The following is a 22,718-nucleotide window of genomic DNA, read 5'->3' as shown; positions in this document are numbered from 1 at the left end:
CTCTTCAATTATTACAAGAACAAAAATCAAATATCTCTGCCATTCACGTTGATGCAGCCGCGCATGATTGACAGCGTGATGATTATTCCCAACACGCAAGAATGCTAATCACTGGCAAAAGGTCAAACGCAAACGTACAAACACACTCCACGCACACAGCCCCACGCACACAACAAATCGATACGGTGCGTTAGATGGACCGTACGCGACATCAATGTGGTCATCAATCACATCATCGTGGAAAATGATTGGCGCTCGGCGTATCCGTTCAGATCTAAGCCGGGAATGTATAGAATCACACCTGGTGTGTTCATGTGTGTGTGTGCGTGTGTTTTGATCTATGGCTATTGATTACAAGTAGGTGCCATGTGTGCGTGTCCTTGTGTCGCAGACTTATTTGCTCATATTTAAAGGTTATGAGGCAGTGTCGGGCGGCTATTGATTGCGCCAGATGGAGGGGTTTACATCTTGTGTGGCTAAATGTGAGTGTGTGTGTGTGTGTTTGTTCTCTGCAAGCTGTAATCGTGGTAATATTATATTTTGTGGTTTTCTAAAGACATGTTTAGAGAAAATGTGTTTATGTTTATACAAATCAATATAGGTGCAAATAAATGCAAACTTGATTACACATAAATAGCATGTGATTTACAGAATATGCATGTCAATATTTGAGAAACAAATCCAGAATCAAATGGAGGATAAAGAATATATTCCTGTTAGAATTGCTACAACTTGTGCTGCTTCACTGTTGGTCTTGCATTAGCCACTGCTTTTACAACATAGCGACACTGTTGGCATGTCTAACGGTTTTTCTTTGCAAAAACTTGTAATTGCCTTTTTTTGTCTCTTTAGACTGACACTAAACTTCAACTGGGAGTGACATTAAACAAGTTTGAGTTCACAAGCACGACAAGGCACCGCCGTTTGATATGAAAACACGTATCACACACTTATTTGATCAAAACATTGCACACACTAATCATGGACCATCCTCATTGATTCCTTTGGTGCAGGCATGGTGTGCGTTGCCGTGGTAACCAAGTAGTATCTACACAGTGACTTGTCAGGTAATAAGTAGCCTGGCAGGCAAGGAATTCATCATGTGTCAGTTTACATGTGCACAAGGGGCTACGTGCACTCACAAATGTCATTAGACTAAAGTTGCATTTTGTAGGCAATACGTAAAAGCAACATTACAAGATGAAAGGAGTCGTATGACGAGGGGAGGTATATTATTTTGGAAGTGTGTTTGCAATGTGGCCTAAAGGATGATCGATTATGTGTCCGCCCATCGTGAAACTTTTTTAATGGGCTCGGAGACCGAGGATATTTGTTTTTGAGGGCGGGGAAGCTGGATTTATCTCAGTGCTAACAAAATGGGTGCTCGGTTGTCTGCTCAGTGCTCTCAGAGGGGTGGGGGGGTCATTAATGCAAGAGATCATTCAACCACTTTCTCAAGTATTAGAAGCTATGAATTATTTTCTCTGTAATATGTGTGGTTAAAATTGACCCTCACAAGGCTTGTGAACTTGATCTTTCTTTCAACATGTTCTCTTCCTGCACGCTGCATAATTTGGTGAGTTTTCAAGCAATGTGAAAGCCCTCAAAATTAAGACGACAGGAAGACAAAGAAAGTAAACCATTTCAATAAAACCTCAGGGGAACGGTTATAAAAAGTTCCAACATAATAGGAAACATACGTTCCATCAGACATTTGGAAGGAGCGTTTTAAAAGAGGCTTGAAACAAAGATGGAGGGAGGATGGCACAGAGAAGCAGACTTGGGGATGAAAGACCGAAGGATAAGGAGACGAGGGGGTGTTGTTTGACCTGAAGGGATACTCAATAATGGATGGAGTAAGAGGCGAGTGAGGAAAAGTAAAGCCTGTCGTCATCTCATTCGCAACTATTGATTTTACTTTGCTCCTGTAGCAGACTGAGAGCGGTTACTAATATTTGGGGCCATTAAAAGAAATGTAATTATAAATACGCAGATTTATAATTGAATTTCATTAATGAAATACTTATTTGGGTTGTTTGTCATTAAAAAAAATATTATTATTATTATTATTAATATAATTTGGGGATTTGATTAGATTTTTTTCCCTCCCAAGAAAAACAATTTCATTTCCTGTGTCGATACAAATTTCCAACTCGAGCAACTTTCCTACATTTTGTTCATCCATAAACTGTTTACAGGTACTACAGCACGCATATGATTTTCTTTTTCTCTAATAGCATAATTTTCATTGATGTTGCTTATTAATTTGCAGGGTGATCATAATTACATGCACATCCAACGCTCTGTGATGACCTCTGTGCAAAGACACCGCGGTGGCTGCTTAGCATTCCAGTCTGACATCCTCTATCTGCGCTAAATCATCATCATCATCACACACACACACACACATCCAAATGATACCCCGTTGCCTCTTAATTTCACTCCAGGCGCAGAGTTAATAAACTCTCATCAATGTTCATATAATAAACACACAGATAAATAGATAATGCTAAACATGAGATGATGACACCGACTAGGCTGATTGTCAAAGTTCCCAACCCCGGGGCGTTGCAAGCAAAAGTGATTTATCAAATGTGATGTGATGCAACGTCAATGTGGAGAGAGGAAACTTTCTGCACGGGGCTATGTTGACATTTAAAGTTGCAAGTCAAATGACATTGCTTACTCCACATTTGTACCCAAAAAAGCAATTTATTTAAAAAAAAAAAAAGAGCCACTTACATTTTTGTGACGTCCCGATAGTGGTATCCATTTTTCAAGCCCTACAATTCCTCTCCATGCACCTTAAAAGCACACAACCCAATAAATAAGCACAATGAAATGACTATTTTCAGTGAGCATCGCATATTTTCTAGGCTTTAACGAAAATAATGTATTTGCGTTGTTGAATTTTGGCGTGCTTGCATGCAACATGGCCGGCCAACTGTCATTTTCAACTTTGCTTTGAATTATGCGATAAATTAAGCAATTACACAATAAATAACAATTTATATGATTTTATTTTCAGTGAACATTGCATATCTTCTACGTTTTAATAGAAATCATGTATTTGCGTTATTGAATTTTCGGGTGCTTGCATGCAAAACGGCCAACTATCGTTTTGAACGCTCAACTTTGCTTTGAAATGATAAATATATTGCTCATTTCAAAAGCACACTTGCAAGGAAAGCAAACATTTCCACACATACCGTGTAAAGTTATATTTCCATCGAAACGGGCTTCTTCCATTTTTTGCTGCAAAAGTTTGTGTTGACACATCGTCCGCAAGTGATTGCTTGCACCTGAGTTTTTTGTTTTTTTCCTCCTTCACCTGAAATCGCGAGTGAGTTGCACTGCCGTGTTCAGTGCTGCCCCCTTGTGGGAAAACCACGTAAAGGTTCCCCAATTCCCTCAAAACACGGCAGACGTCACAGCACGACTCAGGTGTCAATCTAACATAGGTGTCATGTATTTATTTTGACTCTGTGCTTACCTGCCACATATGGAAACTTGAGCAAAACAGTTTTTTTGTGTACAAACTTATTACTACATACGTTAGGAATCAATCAAATATGCTCAAATCTGACACAAACCCAGATGACAAGAGACGAGACATTTGCAGTATATTTGTTACTTTTATTAATTATTATCATTTTCAATATTTTTTTCAAGTTTAGCTGCGTAACAAATTTTTTCTTGGCCGTCCAACCGCCCACCCCCTCCCAATGTCATCAAAATACAATTTTTGCAAACCTAACAAAGAGCATTCAGAAAGATAACAGAATAAAATAAGACATGACAGAAAAACTACCTTTAAAAAGAAAAACCCCATTTTATATTAAAAAACAATTGAGACAAAATTTCTACAAAAAAATGATTACGTGTACATTTATTTACCCATGCATGATTTGGACAAAACTGGCCTTTTTGAAGCTCCTTTCTTGAACGTACCGTAGGCCGCATGCTAAGCAGCTACATTTGTGTTGCCCCCCGACGATGAAATGAAGCTACATTGCAACTTAATATCTAAACGCACAAAGCCAAACCATTTAAAGGAAGGCCTTGGTGTAAACGTTGACGTGAAATGCCATTCGTGTGAATTTTATCGACGCAGACTGAAGAAGAAACATTTGCCATTGATTCAAGTCGTTTGAACTCGGACGTAACTCCCAATGTCTTTAGGTGGGCAGAGTCAAAAACCAAGAGCGCAAGCTGATTAAAAAAAAAAAAAACTAACTAAAGAAGTCCTCCAGTCTTTCCCCATCACTTCATTTCTGTTGCTACATTTCCAAAATGTAAACATGACTATTTTGACTGCCCGCATTAAAAAAGTACACATTCACTTCCCACGGTTGAAACTATTCTTTGAGTAAAAAACAAATATTTTCTTTTTATATTTTTACATGATAGGATTTTTTTTTAATTTTATTTTTTGCATTTTCTTTCTGATGAACTTTGGAATCAAGCTATTTATTTTAGCCCATGTGACTTCCGAGCAGTAAGCACAGTGCAACCTTGACTTGTTCCTAACTGCTTCATTTACAATTTAGTAGGATTTTGTGAGAAAAGTAAAACTGCCGTGTCAGCATTAATTCATTATCCTTGATGTCCAGCTTAAGGTCCGTGTACTAGTATGTACTTTTTCCTCACTAGTCAAACAATTCAGTGTGCTAGTCAAAAGAAAATGTCTTTTGTCCCACTACTAGCATCAATTTCACGGGGTGATATGGGTGAGTTTTATCCCTTTTCTAGATTATTTGTTTTTTTGGGGGGGGGTGTCTCCTCTGTGTCTTGCGGGGATGCTAGAGGACTTCAGCGGAGATGCAGGGGCATTATTCATAAATGATTTCAAAGACCTAAATTGTTCAAATTGCATGGCAATATAAAGACTTTATAATCAACAACAAGCATTTAAGTTGCGTTTATTTGAAAAATGTGAATAACTCCAAATTTGGACTTCGACGACCAATATGACCTTAAGCAGAGATTTGTTTGAAATGATTTCCTACTTAATTAGCTTGGCATTTATTTATTTTTTTGACGTACCTTTTTGAGACAGAGGCTGGATTTACACCGCACACTTCAAGTTGCACAATTTGGACTTGTTTTGCTGAGTTGCAATATGAGGCATGCTGGCAAAACAACACATTAAAACACAAACATTAAAAAAAATGCCCCATGGATATTGAAACTACGTTCAACATATAGAAGGCTACATTAGAGGTGTGTCCATTATGAAAGCAAAAATGGTGACCCTCATAAATCACCAGGTGCGCAGAGTGCAATATTGAATATTTTTCATTTGTATTATGATTGCTTACTTGCGTCCTTGGAATCGTGCACTTGAACCTGTGGTGCAAATCCAGCCCAAGAGTCAAACATGTTGAGTAGAAAAAAGCATGAGCAGGCACTAGGCGGGATTTCATTCACCGATAGAAAAATATTATTCTAAGGCTTCTTTTTCCTTCATTTTAGTCCTTTTTTTTTTTTTTTTTTTTTTTAAACTAAGGCAGCAAGGCAGGTGACATTTTTTCCCAACCTGGTTATGTCATGACTTTGAATGTAAACAGTTGAGAAGTAGAAAAATATTCTGCTGATAAATAACCGAGACAAGAATGATAAATGCAAGAAAAAAATAAAGCAGGCGGGATGGGTGGAGGGGGGGGGGTCCTGTGAAATGATTGCACAGTAAAAATGTATCAGTAACACTACTGAGGAGGTAACCTGTAGCACACTGACTACTGATTATAGCCCAAATGTTAAACACTTAAGTTGACCTAATTAAAAACAAATGGGATGAGAACCTGAACTAGATAGAGGGTCCTTGGTTTACGATGGTCCCAATATATGACGAGGTTACAAATTTGCGCTGCGGCATGAGAATGACTTTACAAGTGCGCGAGCATAGGCAAGTGATAGATTCCGATTATAAACATAATGGTGGGAATTTCAGAAAATATTTTTTTACTTTCATGAAAGTTGTGCTCTCACATGTCGTCGTCATAAGGTTGATACGTCATTTAATTTATTGAAATATTTTATGTACAAAATTTGTAAATAAGAATGAAAAAATAATAATTGTAATTTTATTAGAAAAGCCCTAATTTTGTTAATACATTATTTTTCTCTCCATTTGATAAAAATGCAATTTGAAGTGGAAAAGCCACATTGTTAGTCATCTTTTGAGAAGAAATTAAATTTCCTTGTGAATACAGCCATTTATCAAGACAAAGTCTGATTTGCATAATGAAGTCAATTTTTACAAGGCATCATTTTATATGCTCTTAATGGTAATATTGCAAAGAGTCACTTGTTTACTTTTTGTAATTGTTGACTTTTGCAGGTTACTTGAATGAATTGGGGAATTTTGCAAGTATAACCTTTAGAATTGCATGAGAATTACATCATAATTTTACATTTAGAAAAAAAGCCTAAAGGAATTTTACATGCCTGAAGTCGTAATACTGCGTGAAAAAAGGTTCAGTTACTTGGCCGCCGTAATAATGGAACTTGTCGTAAATCGAGGACCCCCTCCCCACGTGAGAACGTAACGTAAGCTACATCATGTACATCATCACAAAAACAATCCAACAATAAAAATCCAAAGCAGGCGGGCTGGTGTGCAACACGCGTGACCCCTGAGGACTGAAATAGCAAACCTTCATTTTGTTTACATCCATGATTGGGGACGGACGCGCCCTTGACCCTCACTCACACACACACATATTTTCCATGTACCATTTCCATAAAGGAACCTAAAATACACACACACACACACACACACACACACACAAACACTAATTTTGTAGTACCAAGTCCTGAAAAAAAAATCTTTACAAAATAACATCATATAAGACAGTATATGAAATTGCATGTTTTTTGTAATAGAACATTATTATTATTATTACTATTTTTATTGTTGGATACAAACGTTAAGCAGGTTAATAGATTGTTTTGTTCTATTATCAGGCAGGCAAAGGCAGCCAGGCACGCAGCTAGTATCATGGCACGGAGAAAGTACAAAATAAACTCACTCGCTTCTGTCCATATGGGACACGGAGAAAGAACACTTGGGTTCAGGGTTGGTCGGCCCCCTTTAGGAGCGCTTTCGACTGGTTTGCAGATAACTGCGTCCACGCCAAAACCAATATTCTAGCGTTTTGGACTCTTTTGTTTTTTTCCCCCAACCCAATAGCAGAAGACACGCTTTCTCACTTTGCATGACTCATTTTCACTGAGTCCAAATCTGATTTGGTTTTTCCACAGCAGAGTGGGAGAACATACACCGACCGGTTGTACCGCTTGAACAGCTGTGATGTGAAGCAGCTCTGATAGTATCAATATGATTTCTGTCCAGTCATCATTTTCTCCCATCCCGGCCGACAGCATTTTGCAGGGTGATTTTTATTCCAGCATTGGGATGCATTGTTTTTTTTTTTTTAATTTCTGAGGTGCACTATGGCTCGCCTTGGGAAGCGTACGTAATGTTTTTGAGGGGCATCAATGAGCCTCCGTGTCCCCCTTCTCGGGTTCTTTGCCACCGTCAGTCGTCATCTTGCTGCCTTTAGACGCCATCGTGCTACCTTCCTCACTCGCCTCTGTGAAGTTGTCGCAGGAAACGTCTTTTTTGGCGCCTTCACCGCTTTCCTCTTTTTCCTCGGCAGTTAATTCTGCCGTCAAATCCTGCATCTTGGGCCGCTCCGGATCCAAAGCTGGATGTTCGGGCTCCGAATCCAAATTCTTGGGCGTCACGGTGGCGTCGACGACATCGACGTGATCCTTGCCCGGCGTTGTTTTGTCAGTGCAGTGGTGTAAGCCGCGCTGTATGTGCGTGGTGAAGTCGTAGCGGTCGGCGCAAACGTGCAGGCAGAAAGCGCACTGAAATGGTCCCTGATCGCCATGGCAACTCATGTGCAGCGCGTACATGACTTCGTCCAGGAAGTAGATACCGCAGTGCAGGCAACGGTTGCTGGGCTCGTCTTGCGTGGCGACGTCGGCGGTGGCGCGGGTGGCCGAGTTGCCGTCTTCCAGCTCCCACCGAGCGCCGCTTTCCTCCTCCTGAACTTTCAGGCTTTCGGATGAAGGCGACGCCCGCTTCCTCTTTTCCGCGCAATCGTCCCGTTGCCGTATGGCGAGGTCCAGAGGCGCGTCGCTCTCCATGGATGACGACGAGCTTTGAGGGTGGAGAGGCGGGGGCGGGTATTGAGCCGGGGCGGGCGGAGGTGGGAGCGGCGAGTACGGCGAGGCGCAGTAGGGCACGGCGTAGCTCTGCGGGTGGTGCTGCTGCACCGGCGCCACCATGGCAGCCAGGTAGTGCGCGTTGTTGGCCAGCCCCGCCGCGCCGCCAAGGTTACCCATTCCGGAGGCGGCGGCCATCTTGTATTTGGTCCAGAAGCGCAGCCAGTCGGATTCGGGCGTCAAGTCCGGCGACAGCGTGAGGGGGAGCGGCACGGGGAACAGGGGGTACTGGTACTTCTCGATGGGCGAGCCCGGCGGAGAGTAACTGGACGGTTTGGAGGGCCGCATGTACTTCTCGATGGGACTTCCTCTCTCCGAGCTGGCGCCGGAGCCCACTTTCCCCGCTTCGACTTTGGCCAGCACGTCGGCCACCTCGGAGGGGGCGGGGTGCGAGGGGAGCAACAGCGGCGGCATGCGGCGGTGGATCTCCAGCGTCTGGTTGGCCAGGAAGACCTGCGTGGAGCGGGGCGAACGCGAGCGCGGCGACGGCTGCTGCTGCTGCTGCTGCTGCTGCTGGCTCTTGACCGACGCGCAGCTCCTGTCCGACTCGTCGCCGTTGACGCGCTCCTCGGCGGTGGGGCGCTGCTGCTTGGGGGCGGGGTTTTCGGGCGGCAGCGTGTCCGGGTTGAGGCGCTTGCGGGTGCGTCGGCGGATGATTTGCTCGCCGTTATTCTGCTTGATGATGTTTAGAGGTCTGGGCGTCTGTAAAGCCAAAACAAAACGTTAGCGTGTGTCTTGCATCTGGTTTCTTCTACAGACAAACACTCAAATTCACCGACTGACAATTTAAGAGTCTTCAATGACCCCAAAATACCTTGAATGAAAATGCATGCAGAGTCAAAGGAGGCTGGTCCGTGTTGAGTGAGCAAAGACAGGCGTGATTCACGGCGTCACTAAAAAGCGTTTCTATTTCAAAAGTGAGCAAAGCGAGGCGACAAAAGGTCGACAGAGTGAAGACAAACGGTGACACGCTCCCTCCCTCCCTCCCTCCCTCTCGCTCGCGACTCCATATTCATAATTCTCTCTGTGCACTCTCACCACGCCAGCGTTTTTACTAGCTGCGATCCTCGCTAATAATGTGTGTCGAGCAAATAAAACTTTTACCGCGCCATGTAAAATATGGCTGCCGTAGCGACCGGACCAAAGGTTTCCAACCTGGTGCATCTGCAGGGGTATTTACATTTTTCTCCATTCTCCCGTGTGGCACCAACGCTAATATACATGTTTAAATCTCCACTACTGTCAAAAGATTCATAACACACACGTGTCAATAATATTGCCCGCCATAAGTGTTTTTGATACAAACACGGGGGCACCATTATTTCTTGATTACAATGCCACACTACAGATATTTATTTCCATTGCTGAAGAGGAAAATGTGCTTTAGTGGTTGAATGTTACTCTCGATTCATTTCAAATGGAGGTTTAAATAGGTGAAATCAGTGTAAATGTGCTCATTCCCATTTTAAAAGGAGAAAACAACAAGTGTGAAATAGAAAAAGGCCGCATGGGAGCAGTTGATGATGAGCCACGCTCTCATTTTTATTGGCTGTTACGTTACAAACTGCAGTTTTCTGGAAAAAACCTACGCCTATGTGCTTTTCAATGCGAATGTCAGGTTGCAAGTATTTTGATGAAGACATTTTGAATGGCAGAGTTGAAGAAGGATCTGCATTTTGATTGCGACCCACTAAAAATCCCCCCGTGACCCATTTTGGCTTGCCCGAGCCGCGCTTTGAGCTACAAACTGTAATTGTCAAGCAGGCGGCGCCTTTATGAAATCAACAATGCGATTTATTACACTGGAAGCACCTTGCGCTTGAACAAGGCCAGCTTAAAAAGTCAATATGCAAACATGTACCCATGCGTGAAATGACTCCGAACTCCACACGAGCACGTCTGAGTTGATCGGCGCTCCGAAGCCGGCTGATTCCGGAACCCGGGTGTCGTTATCTCATCTGTAATTCATGCCGTCTAATTAAGTTTGGGATTTCCGTCGTCTTTCCCCAGGCTGGAGACGGCCGGCCGACCGGCTCGGTTCGCGTAGCAAAGCTTGGCGCTCCCGAGGAAGCCGACCGACTGCGACTCCCCGGCAGCCAAATCAAATATACTCTGCACAATATTATGTTTCCGCGGCGGGAGTCGCAGTGCAACAGAGAGCGCAATTTGTAGCCTTTATTTGGTGCGCTAAGGGTGAACAGATGCACGCTTTTCGGGAGCCTCGGACAACCCGACCGAGCCTGCTTCCGCCGCCAAGTGCAGGATAGTTCCTCTGGGCGGCTTAGCCCCGTTTCCACGAGGACTAACAATTCATCAAATTCAAATAGACCAAGTTGTCAAGAGTATCAAACTCTACTGAAGTCTTTGACTGTTTTTCATATTCGTGAAATCGAGTGAGGCAATTTACCGAGTGCAGCTTCTGATAGAGGCCGCAGGCGTTGCAGACGTAGCCCCCGTTGGCGTTCTTCCTCCACAGGGACGTCTTGGTGGTCAGACAGTTGGCGCAGAAGACCCCGCTGCCTCGCCGCCGCTGGAGGACGACAAAGGAAACACAACATTGATATCGGAGGACACAAACAGGCCAACGGGCAAGGCAACGTTCTCCATCGCAGCCATTAAGTCTGCCGAGGGTCCCCCAGGTCGCCACCTTTACGACGCCGTCGCCTCATCTTCTCTCCTGCACCCCGCTAAGCAATTCACTGGCTTTTATGCCGCTCCATCAATCTCCACTCGCAATTTTACTTTATATTGACTTTCTTTAAAAGCGTCAAAGACCGTAGAGAATACAGTGGTAGGTTTGCTTGCATCTAATTCGCCCAACACCTCAAATCAATTTGGCGGAACGGAAATGAATTGAAAAGCCACGCATCTCCATTTTTTATTTTGAAAAGTGAAAAATAGCAGCGCTTAGTATGTAAAGAAAGAAAATTGCTTTTATGAAGAGCAATTGCCACGGAGAACTAGAGTGGGATAACTCCACTTTTGTCATTTTGCAGGAGAGTGATTTAAAGTTTTATGGCTGCCGTAAAAAATGTAAAGGATTTATATCTTGATTTATACGCCACTTCTTACCTCTTCCAGATTCTTGTTTGGACACAAATGGTGGGTTCTCAAATTTCAGTGTATTAAAAAAATATATATATATGAATATGATTTAAAAAACAATTATAAATCACACATTAAATATCTGCATGTGGTAACGAAAATTCAAATTTTGGTTTGTAAAAAAGTGACAGTTAAAAAATGCATGAAGTTGAGCCAAGGCAAGCTTGCACCACAGCACAGCTCGCTCCATGATGTTGCCATTCCTGCAAAGCCGCTCGCTATCTTTGTGCCTGCCATCTTTGCGCCTGCCATTTTTGGCATTCTCCTCCTGTCGACTATCCGCCGGGACCTTCTCCTTTCAACGGCGCCATCTTCCCGCTTTATGCTCCTGACAGACTGGAGAGTTTAGCATACTTTTGGGGAGTAGGGGCTTCGAAGCAGCCGGTGCAGAAAAAAAAAAAAAAACATTTTCACAAAAGCGCCACCGCTTCACTCGGGGACGTTGTGGACTCTCGGCGCTGTTGCAGATGGAGGCGTGAACGGATCTGCAGAGAGGCGCCAGCTACAAAGCAAACGGGTCCGACGGGTACGGCGCTGCTACATTTTCAGGTTTATTTTCTCCCCGCTGGAAACTTTGCATTGGTGAAGTAGGGATGCAAATCTTTTTTAAGGACATGATCACATGATAACAGCCTGCTCTGGTCGTCAAATACCCCGAAACAGCTGCCTACTAAAAACGATGAATGGTCTACAATCGGTTGTTTAATGTTCCTACTGTTCAGCAACAATCTTTTAAAGATGGGCCATGAAGTTTTTTGCCAAGCCAAGATTCAGAGCGGCGCTTTGCCTCATTTTGACTTCAGGTCTCTGCTGACAAACTATCCGACAGTTCAAATATTTGCAAGCAAAGATGTTTATTTATCCTCCGTTCAGCCGTTTCCGAGTCAATGTGGGGATGATTAAACATCCTGTTCCAAAACATGTTGTATGGAATAAACAGCACATGGCTAATATTGGGGTTCTTTATGGTGCATGTGTTGCTTTCTGACACGGACGGGACTGTGAACGGATCCAAATCCTCTCGCTGGCAAAAGACTCTGCGTGCGTGTGTGTGTGTGTGTGTGTGTGTGTGTGTGTGTGTGTGTGTGTGCGTGCACCATACGGTCACCACATGTAGCGAGACAGAGCCAGGTGATTGATTGATGTACACTTCCTCTTCGACTGTGTGAGAGAGAAAGTGTGTGTGTGTGTGTGTGTGTGCGTGTAGTCTTCCGCAAGCCCAACAATGTGTCTGTCATCAGAATTTAGCTTCTCTCTGAGCGAGCCAAATTACTCGCATATGTCCGCACAGCTGCCCCTCCTCCTTATGGGACAATGGACGGGGGACAGACGCCCGCCACACATGCACAGAATCAAAATTGATCCATAAAGACAGGAACCAGATTTTGGACTCTGCAGATATAGAAAGGCAAGCGAACAGATGCACGTACACACTAATCACAGCGCTGACCATATGGGCGTTTTGTTTTGGTGTGGACGAGATAACATTTCCCCGCAAAGACAAATATCGTCCACTTGGGTAGAAACGTCCACACTCGAGCACGCTTCTCATCTGCAAAGCCACTTGTTGCCTTTTTCAAAACAGAACTTTTGACTTTTCAACAACACTATTTAGTCATTGACTTCTAATATAATTGCAGACTACAAGAGCACATTGCCAGAAAGAGTTGGAGCTTTATTCTACGTCAAAAAAAAGGTCATAATCCACTATTTTGCTCGTAACAGAAGAGAGATCAGGGCGCCCGGCAGTCTCTCTTCCATAGATTTTAAAAAGAGGCTTTTCTTGCAGAATGAAATTACATTTGACTCACTTACAGAGTCTTCTCTGGAGCATAGATCGCGACGACTTGCTTTCAATCAGCCATTATTTAATCGACGCGCAACACGACTCGCCGTCTGAATTAAAATTAAATTCCGTCCTGACAAGTCACATATCCCAGATGCTGGATCAGCCTCTTGATTGCGTGCAGGAAGAAATGCGTACATGGCGTCAACAAGGTACTAAGTCACCACAAAGTGCATCTGGGAGCCATCTTACACTTGTAAATCATGCTACCAACCATCAAGTGCGTGTGTGTCCAGCATATGCTTCCACTCAGGCTACTGTACGAACGAGATGGAATCATCAGGTTGGTGTTGAATGGATGTAAAGGTGATCCCGCTCGTTCCATCGCCGCCTTTGGCAGGAATAAGCGAGGACCAACAGATGGCAAAGCAGATGATACGCAAAGCCACTTTCAATAATAAAGACACGAGGAGGCCATTTAACAACAGAGGAGCACGAGAAATACCGAGACAGCTCTCACCTCTCGCCGTGAAAAAAATGACATGAATCAACGGCTGCTGGGCGACCGCTTATCAGCTCACATGACATTATTAGTGCGGTGTGGAGAAAGAAGAACAGATCAAATGTCACTATCCACCAACAAGCCGTCGTTAGCTTGCGGAATCAATAACATCTGTCCAGGAATGATCCAAGTCTTGGTGTCTTACAAAACAATGACACTGATCATCTCTTTTTTGAAACAATTCTTGTTATATTAAGTTTTCTGTCAGCGAGCATTAAGCGCTGGTTCGCAGGGCAACAAACTTGTTAACAAGCAAGTGGAGCTTGAAAGAGTTTTTTTTTTTTTTTTTGTATATAGAACATAGCCCGGTGTTTGTCCCGCTGCACCGTGCGCTCCATTACACATAAGCAAGCTTATAGTAAGAGACCACACCAGCAGGCTTTGGACTGGAAACGCAAACGCTATCACTGCAGCACATTCAGCTCCCCCCCCCCACCCGTGCACATCCCTTACTCGTCTCTCTTTGGAGCTTAAGAGTAAATCCAATTGCAAGACAATAAAGGCTGTGTGGCGCTATACGGAAGGAAGAGGGTTTTCAAAAGTGAGGCCCAGGTCGGTTGATGAGGAGGCCACCGTTGGCCAGGCGAGCTCCAGGAAGTGTTTCATGGGGTTTCAAAAGAGAAAAGCACTTGATTCTTTTTTTTTTTTGGCCGGCGGCCAATGGGAGCAGCTAAAACCTGAGCACTAACGTGTTCACCTCATCTGCATGGGACTGTTTTGCTAAAGTGATTTTGTTTTACAAAAAAACATGCAGTAGCAGAGTCAGAAGTCAGGCAGAACAATTGAATACTCTTCCATTAATAGCTGTCAGTCGGATTCCGGTATTACATTTCTGCACGTGCTAATCCCCCCCCACTCCCACCTTCCCTCCCTCCCTCCCTCCCTCCAACAAAATGGTGTCAGGAGAACAGTGACCCACTTTCTAGCTGTCCAGATTGGTGAGAAATGTACTTTGCATATTTCCTCCTGGGAAGAAGGGCCCCTGTAGGTGGACATGAACACGCTTTACTTATCCAGGACAGCGCAACCTTTTGCCCAAAGCGGAACGAGCAAGATGAGCAGAGAGGAAGTTATTGCATGCACGCCCTTAATACCTGCAGCCTGATCCACAACTAATTAACTGTCTGGCTCTCTATTTTTCTTGTTTATCTGAGAAGAGCCGATCCGCTCCATTCCCACACTGCCCACTGTCACGTGACTGTTCGGATCCAGGAAATAGCCGCTACTACGTAGGAGGAGATTGTGCCAGGGGGAAGAAAAAAAATGGCCATGATGAAGTTGTCAGAGAAAATGACAAACTGACCCGACAAGACTGCTGCGAATGCCGCCACGTATTAAGCTCATCCCAGCCTGACGCTAACATCTGCGACGCTAATTATTTGACACGGTGGCACGTTAAACAAGGTGCGCACGCCCGCCGCGCCAGTTGTACATCTTCATTTCCAAATGTCCTTGGACAAGCAAAGATTTGCCTAATCGTGGTGCAAACGAGGGATGCAGATGGGAAGGGCGGGGGCCCAAGCTGTTAAACAAAAAAGGATGGCGAAGACGAGAAGCCAGTGACGACGGGACGGAACGAGGCATGCGACCAAAAGCGTGTAATGGATGGCACTTTATACTATTAAACCTTGAAACGACTTTATCGCTCCAATTAGTGCGACGAGCAAGACGGAGGAGGCGCAAAGGGGCCGAGGAGGAGGCCCGATGACAAAAAAGAAAAGAAAGGGGTGCACATTTTGAAAAATGTCAAATAACCAGTCTTAACTCATTTGAGTTCAACATAAAGTTCAGCTACAAGTACCATTTTGATGAATTACAATATCGGAATTTTATTTTTATGATTACAGATTGACTGACTGTACAGAGTGAACAAACATTTCAAAGAATATTCAGCAGCTAACAGCCAAAGTTGCTGTTTGTGGTTACTTTTATTGGGAGCTTTGCAAGCACAAGTAGCAGGAATCAAATAAGGCTCTGCAGTGAAATGGTCCCGTGGTAAAGTCAGTATTTTCCAACAGTGCATCAGTGTGCGAGCGAGCAAGCGAGGGTGGGCGTGAGGGTGCCAAGGGTCACGGTAGCGGGAAATGAGCAAAAGTGAGTGGGCAAGGAGGTCAAGATGAATAACAAGCAGAGAAAGTGCAGCGTGAGCACAAACGGCCACCGCAAAACAAACTACCACGCCAGAACCATTTTTGCATGGCCATTCCTAATTTGTGTTCTTTTTCAATGGCCAACATTCCAGGATACGCCACCATCTGATATATTTTTAATTTAAAAACCGGGGTGAGCGCCAAAGACGAGCGACACTCCGGGCCTGCGCGGCCCGCTAAGTAGTTCACCCGTATCGACGTGCTCCATCAAATTGAAGCCAAAAGGACAAATGATAAGGCTAGCTAGCTCATTAGCGCCAACACATCAAAGTTCTGACAAAACAAATGGAAAATACTCTCAGCTGTAAAATGAGAGACCGCGGGTTTTCTTTTCACTTTTTGCAGAAAAAGAATTAGCGGTTACAATTTGGATTTGACAACACGATATATTCGATGTGTGCAAGCGATGAGGTTGTATTATTGTTTATGGCGTGCGGGCTTGTTGCCGCGAGAAACTCTGGCAGCACACAGACGCTCGCTTGGAAAGCGCACGAGCGCTTTACGAGGGTCCCGCGTGACAAGAAAACCGCTTCACATTGATTCTTTTGACTTTGGATGTAAGTCGGCCTTGGGCGAGGAAGATGCGGGGCGGTATTCATTGAGACCGAGCCGATGCAATACATGAGCCGAAATTACAATAGTCCATTTTCAATTTCTTGTGGTCTTACCAAACAGCTAAATGAGAAAAAGCATCCAACTGCTTTTCAATTCTAGCGAGGCCTTGAGGCCTATTGTCTACAGAAATCATTTTTTAAACATAATTCACCTTTTTAGACCCGAAAAAGCTTTCCATTTTAGCGAGGCCTTGCTGTTTACCATTGTGTACGGAAATCATTTTCAAACTTCATTCACCTTTTTACACTCAAATTTGAGGCAGCTTTGAGGGCTTTTCTGAGGAGTCTGAAAATAAACACAAGATTTGACAGATTTAATATTTGGGGGGTACGTTTCCGCAGGATACTCAACCGCAAAGAGTCTCTAAAAAATGTCGCCGTCCCTACGCTGCAACCCATGTGTAGCCTTTGCATATTTAACGCATAAGAGAGCACAGCTCCTTGTCGATGTCAGCACTGAGGCAACACTGATACTAAGTGGGCAACCCACCTGGGGCTTATCTGACATTTCCCACTTATTAAGAGCCTCGGGGTGGAGATGGAGCCTCGCTCGTCAATATCGGAATTACTCTTGAAGCTCCCGCCCCGACACTCGTGCTGTTGACGATCCCGCTCCGGCTGTCGCGACAAACCAAACAGATCAGCTAGCCTCGGAGGAACGTATACGCGTGTCTGGTGGGCGTAAGCCACGTAGAAAAAAGCCACGTATGACAACCCGATATGTTATTCCGACAACGCGATGAGAACGTTGACAGATCGTCGCGCCGCACCTCACGCCGACTCAAACGGGCGTCCAAATCTGGCACCCAAGTACGAGCCGTCTTTTTGCCTCCGAGGCCTTAATTGGACTTGAGCGAGCGTCTTGGCGCCAGACTCCGAGGCAAACATATCCAAGCATCAAACCTGGCCTCGCGTCAAGCGGGGCCCTGCCACCGTCAACGGCATCGCGTCGAAGGCGTCAATCAGACCCAAAGTGGCGGAACGGAAGCGCGCTACTTTTAGACAGCTTTTGTAACGTTCCTTCATCTCTGCAATCTGCTAACTCGCTCTGTCACTGACCTCCTCTCTCTGGAACTTTAAAAAAAAAAAAAATCAGTCAACAGATATTTACAGAATGCCGTTGCGTGGGCTTTGATCTGATTGCGTTGAGTCAAGTATTTGAAATTGTGAAACCATCAAAGTGTTATCCAGGCTTGTCTTTGGCATCCTTGCGAAAGCATACAACAAATTCGAAAACGCCTACAGTTTATGCCAAAGGCATCGATGTGTATTAAAAACAACAGTTAACGTGCCGTACGTAAACAAATCCATGTTGCACAAAACACTTTTGTTTAAAAACATCCATCCATCATCCATTTTCTACAAAGCTTTTTTTTTTATTATTCGAGTATTTGGTGAGCTGGATGGAGTCTCGCCCAGTTCATTTTGGTCGAGAAAGCGAGTACACGACGGACTGGTCGCTGGTGTTAAACACTCAACAGTGGAATTAATAAGCAATTGTGGCGAGTCATTCGGAGTCAGGAAAATCTCCATGTTTTAATTCCCCCGCATCTCCTTTTACAGCTCAGAACAAACAATGGAGAAAAAGGACTTGAGATGCATGGAGAACACCGAGTCAACTTGATGCTAAAGGCGGTGGGTGAGCAAATGATTGCACAATTTCTGTTCTCGGGGGTCTGAGCTCATGCGACGAACAGAGCGGATGGATGGCTGGGAATCCGAGATGAGAGCGGGCTCATTTCCATCCTTCGGAAACACACTTGGAATAATGAAATGCAAGCACACGCGTGTGAGCACAGAGACCCTTCAAAGAGATGTTGTCGTCATGAGAAGAGAGAACAGAAGGTATGGCGAGAGGTGGGTCACGTGGGCCCCATACGTCAACGAGAACATTCATCGACGGTCGGCAGCGACTTGTGTTGTTGCTCAACGGTAAAAAGTTCTTGACGGCAAGCCAGGAAAACGGACGGCAGCTGAATTGGCCGGTGTCAAAGACGCTACAAACTTTGAACCCAAATGATGCCCTTAGTGGGGACATTGCAAAAATCACCAAAACTAATGACTCCGAATGGATTGGCTATTTTCCAGGTGGCTGATAAAAGTATTCCGATTTCCTTTCCTAAAAGGCACACAAACGAGAGAGCGACTGCCCCGGGGAGAAGGTCGAAAAGCTGCGATTCATCCCTTATTCCGAATGCTTTACTTTCATGATTTTATCCTCCTGCGATATCACCTCTCTCATCTCTTCCACACGGAGGAAACAAATACAAACAATGGGGGCCACTGCAGGTTGGCGAGGAGCAAAGAGGACAGATAGCCATCACTTGGAACACAAGCTGAGCCACAGAAACGTAACAAAGGGCAGACGGGATGATATTAAAAGTAACCACACGGCGCTGCAAATGTAAAGAACACGCATTCAATTTCCTCTTCGCGTCTTCTCACAGAGGTTTGCGTTCGAGCCGTAACAGAACACAAGTCTCATCATCTGATAGAACTTCTGAAAATAGAACTTTGACAGCTTTTGTAGTGGCGACAGTCACCACTCAGTTAGTTTCTAAATGATGATGATGCGCCCTCTAGTGGCTGAAGACATAAAGCTCGATTTCAAATGGCAACTCTGACTTTCCCCCCAAAAAATGGATTGATTTCAAATTGGCTGTGACGATTACAAATGTGTTCGAATAAAAATGAGGAGTTGCACATTCTCGACGCAAACTTGTAGACAAGTGTTAGGGTTAGCTTGTTGGCTCTCAAGCGACGCGGCAATAAATTGCTGGACTACGACTTGCAGAGCAAAAGTAGCTCACTGCACATCTGGACGACATCCGGGCACATGAGAACAGATAACACACAAAATGGAGGCAGGAGTACGATTTCGGGGAATCGTATTTTCGTCTCCTCTTAACTTTCCTTCCTTCCCTCTCTCCCTCCCTCATTCTTTCCTTCTGTTCTCTTTGTCTGTTCACTAATCCTGTACGACAGACACAGAGCACAAATCTCCCTGTTGGCAGTGAGAACGACAAAAAAAAAAAAGGAGAGAGAGAGAGAGTGCGGGAGAGAAAGAGATTGACTGTTGAACACCAGTTGAAGTGATTTATGAGGCTGGAATCTGTGCTGGAACATATGTAGACACTCCTTGTCTTTTTTTTTTTTTTTACAACACACAAATTCATGCACAGACACTCTTCTCGGGAGTCCCATTTCAAAATCACTTGTAATCCCCCCAAAATACCTCCGCTGATCTAATGAGTCCAAATGACAAACACAATTTATTTCAAGGAAAATTATGATTGAGATTTGATTTTGTTTATATTTGTCAGCTTAAAGTGAGGATTTATCGCCTCCGTCCAGGTTTGCTTTTGAATCTTGACTTGGCGTCTCTTGGCATCCCCAAACCATCTCAAAGAGAATCGCAATTGCTGCTATTATAATAAACTCCAACATAACATCCCGTCCAACCTCTGTGAGGAGGAGGGAAAAAAAAAAAAAAAGCTTGCAGTTACAGTAAATGACGAAGAAGGGCCATAAAAGCGTTGACAACATAAAGGATGCACTAAATAGCAATGACGTTTTTGCTGGCTTGCGACTCGAAAGTTTCTCCCTCTCTCCCGAAGAGTTTATACGGCTGAGCGAGGGGGGAGGGGGGGGGGGGGGGCGCTGCCAAGGCCGTATCGCAAACAAAGGCTGTAATTATTGGCACTGATGCGGTCGCCTTGACAAGACTGAAAGGCAGCAAATGATGGAGCGAGAGAGGGACGGAATGAAATGAGGCGCTGCGGTTCAAGAATGATAAATAAAAGATCTGATAGACAACTGATGCAATATTCTTGTTATTGTATCGCCGCGTTAGAATTAGCCAAGCCCAAAGCCGCTCGCTCGCTCCCTCGCTCCCATAGTAATCATTCAAACCTGATTGCTCCGATCTCCTCCATTCTATTTGTCATTATACCCAAACACACACACACACACACTCACACACAAATACACAAAAGACAGCTACAAATGCCTTTTAATCATATGGTATCAATAAATAAAATGCGTTCATTTCCCAAAAGTCCATCTGCTTGCCCGCACATACTATCAATAACTCACATCACGCACACACACACTTGACTTAATCCAACTCTACGGATGGCCACCCACACACACACACACACACACACACACACCGGCCAGAGAATCTAAATGGAGATAAGTGTGTAAGATGAAACTTTGTGTTCGTTCAATGCAAGATTTCCACTATCGTAGCTGCACTTAAGATGACCGCGGCCGACAATATTTGTGATTCTTTCATCGATTGGTGAATTTATAGCGAGCCCATCTTTCGTTCGCCTCTCTGTGAAATGGAGAGTAACATTCCAAACAAGGGAGGAAAGAGAAGTGTGATTTTTGTGAATATCAGCGGCGCATTAAAATAAATTGCCAGGTGCTAAGAGAACATCTGGCAGCATTTACTAAACAGCCTCTAAGAGGATCATCAGATAAAATCAAAGCAATACAACATGCCACTGCTGCTACTTTTCTTGCTTGCCTGGATTGTTTATTTCCTAATTACGAAAAAAAAAATTACAGATGCTGCATTCTATTACAAAGAAAATGTTCTAGCTGTCCTATTGAATGGGCTTTTGAAAGGACGGAATAGTTTTAGAAACAGCTATTCAAATGTTTTTGTTAGTTGTGGCATGGAAATAGAACGTGGTTTATTTTTTATGCTTTCTTTACGACTTCATCTTCACTTCCCGACTCTGAACGTCAACACTCCTGTACTATAGCTAGCTTGCTCTGTTCCTCCTCTAAATAAGAATAAAAAAACAAGCTCAGGAAAGCCACATTTAGAATGTGAATTGCGAAGAAATAAATGTCGAATCCCAAATAAAGGCCAATTTTGCTGTAGCGACAATAAACAGGTTGTTGTTGCTATGGCGCCCAAACCATCAGAACTTCATTTTGCTGCAGAAGAAGTTGGAATCCAAGGTGAAAATCCCCCCCTAATGCTTGGCTTTTTCTATCAATTCACATCAGGCGGATACAATTTTGTTTTCATCTGCCCCGGGCGAGCCATTTACTGTATTTGCTCCACCACAGATGAAAGGAGACATCTATCAAGGGTGGAAATCCTTTATTTGGAATGACACTCCATTAAATATTAACTGGTGGATTATTTGAAAGTTCAACCTAGCGGATGCCGATTCTGGAAAACCGCCTTAAATTTAAAATTTAATTTAAAAAAAAAGAATACAGATCTATAGAGCAAATCAACGCAAGAGCTTCAACATCAACTGATGTGGGACATTCCAAAGGTTTTATGAACATGCACATAGGTGAGGAGCTCGATGAATCGCTCCTTGTCTGCAGGCTGATGGAGCGATAAAGTTGGTTTCAAACAGCCGCAGACACGCCGCCGAGACCAGAACATGTGTCTTACATCAGGAGAGACTCATGTTAACGTCGGCAAAAAAAAAAAAAAAAAAAAGTGCAACAAGTCCCCGCCATTCTTCCTATCAGCTTTTCATCTACAGTCTTTACCGGAGAGAAAGCTAGCTGTGGCGCTCAGGGGAAACTTATCCTCCATCTCCCATTATTCACTTGGTTTTCCACAGGGCTTCATGTCAAGAGACTATTTGTGTGATTTTATTTTACTGTCTGGAAGTTTCATTTTTTTGGCTTCTCCGGTTACTTAGCAGGCAGGATTGTCCGCTTTCATTCCTCACTTAGTCTTCCTTGCGAGCGGCTCAAAAGTGATTCTTTCAGCGCGACCTTTTTTGGACCTCCCTTGCATTCAAACACAGAGATGCATTTTCGAAGGAATCCTGCTGGGAAAAGGCTAAAAATAGACGGACGGACGGACGGACAAACAGACGCAGAAACGCACGGCCGCGCTGACGCAGAGGCATTTGCGTGACCAAACGTGATTACAAAGGGAAAAATAAATGAACTGGTGGACCGCGGGTGCCAAAAGTGGATCAGGACTTATTGGCTGAGCCCATACAATGTGATTTGCGCCTTATTACGAGGCCTAACAGGTACAAGATGTGAGCCCTAATAACGTTTAAACAGATTGGAGGGACTAATGGGGAAGCTCGCGGTGCATCACCTCAAAGCGCTTCAAATCTGTTTACAAATGTGAGCGCTGCGTTAACCATCCTGAATGATGAAACGGTGATGTCACAGTCTTGCGGGTTTTCCACTTTGCTTTTGTTCTTAGAAGACGTTCTGTAGTAAGCGGCCATTTTTGTGCCGTCAAATTTTGCCTTGGAAGC

At 44.1% G+C, this 22,718-nt stretch overlaps 1 protein-coding gene across 12 annotated transcripts in view; it reads right to left on the bottom strand.

Moving 5' to 3' along the window:
* Window positions 1–3,615: 3,615 nt before the first annotated feature.
* Window positions 3,616–22,718, bottom strand: part of trps1 (trichorhinophalangeal syndrome I) — a 94,721-nt gene continuing 75,618 nt past the window's right edge. For 11 of the 12 annotated variants that reach the window (XM_088365957.1, XM_088365963.1, XM_088365964.1 and 8 more), the window contains 2 exons: window positions 10,646–10,768; window positions 3,616–8,940 (listed from right to left, as the gene is read on the bottom strand). In XM_088365957.1, the coding sequence (XP_088222083.1) occupies window positions 7,501–8,940; window positions 10,646–10,768 (1,563 nt within the window). In that variant the 3' untranslated portion in view covers window positions 3,616–7,500. The remainder of the gene's footprint in view (window positions 8,941–10,645; window positions 10,769–22,718) is intronic. The other variant, XR_015855158.1, reaches the window with a different exon arrangement.

The sequence above is a fragment of the Syngnathus floridae genome, chromosome 21 (genome assembly GCF_059516105.1).
Source record: "Syngnathus floridae isolate MCC-2025c chromosome 21, RoL_Sflo_1.0, whole genome shotgun sequence".
In the NCBI taxonomy this organism is placed as follows: domain Eukaryota; kingdom Metazoa; phylum Chordata; class Actinopteri; order Syngnathiformes; family Syngnathidae; genus Syngnathus; species Syngnathus floridae.
Note: the sequence above shows the minus strand (reverse complement) of the source record. Positions and strands in the feature narration are given on the sequence as shown.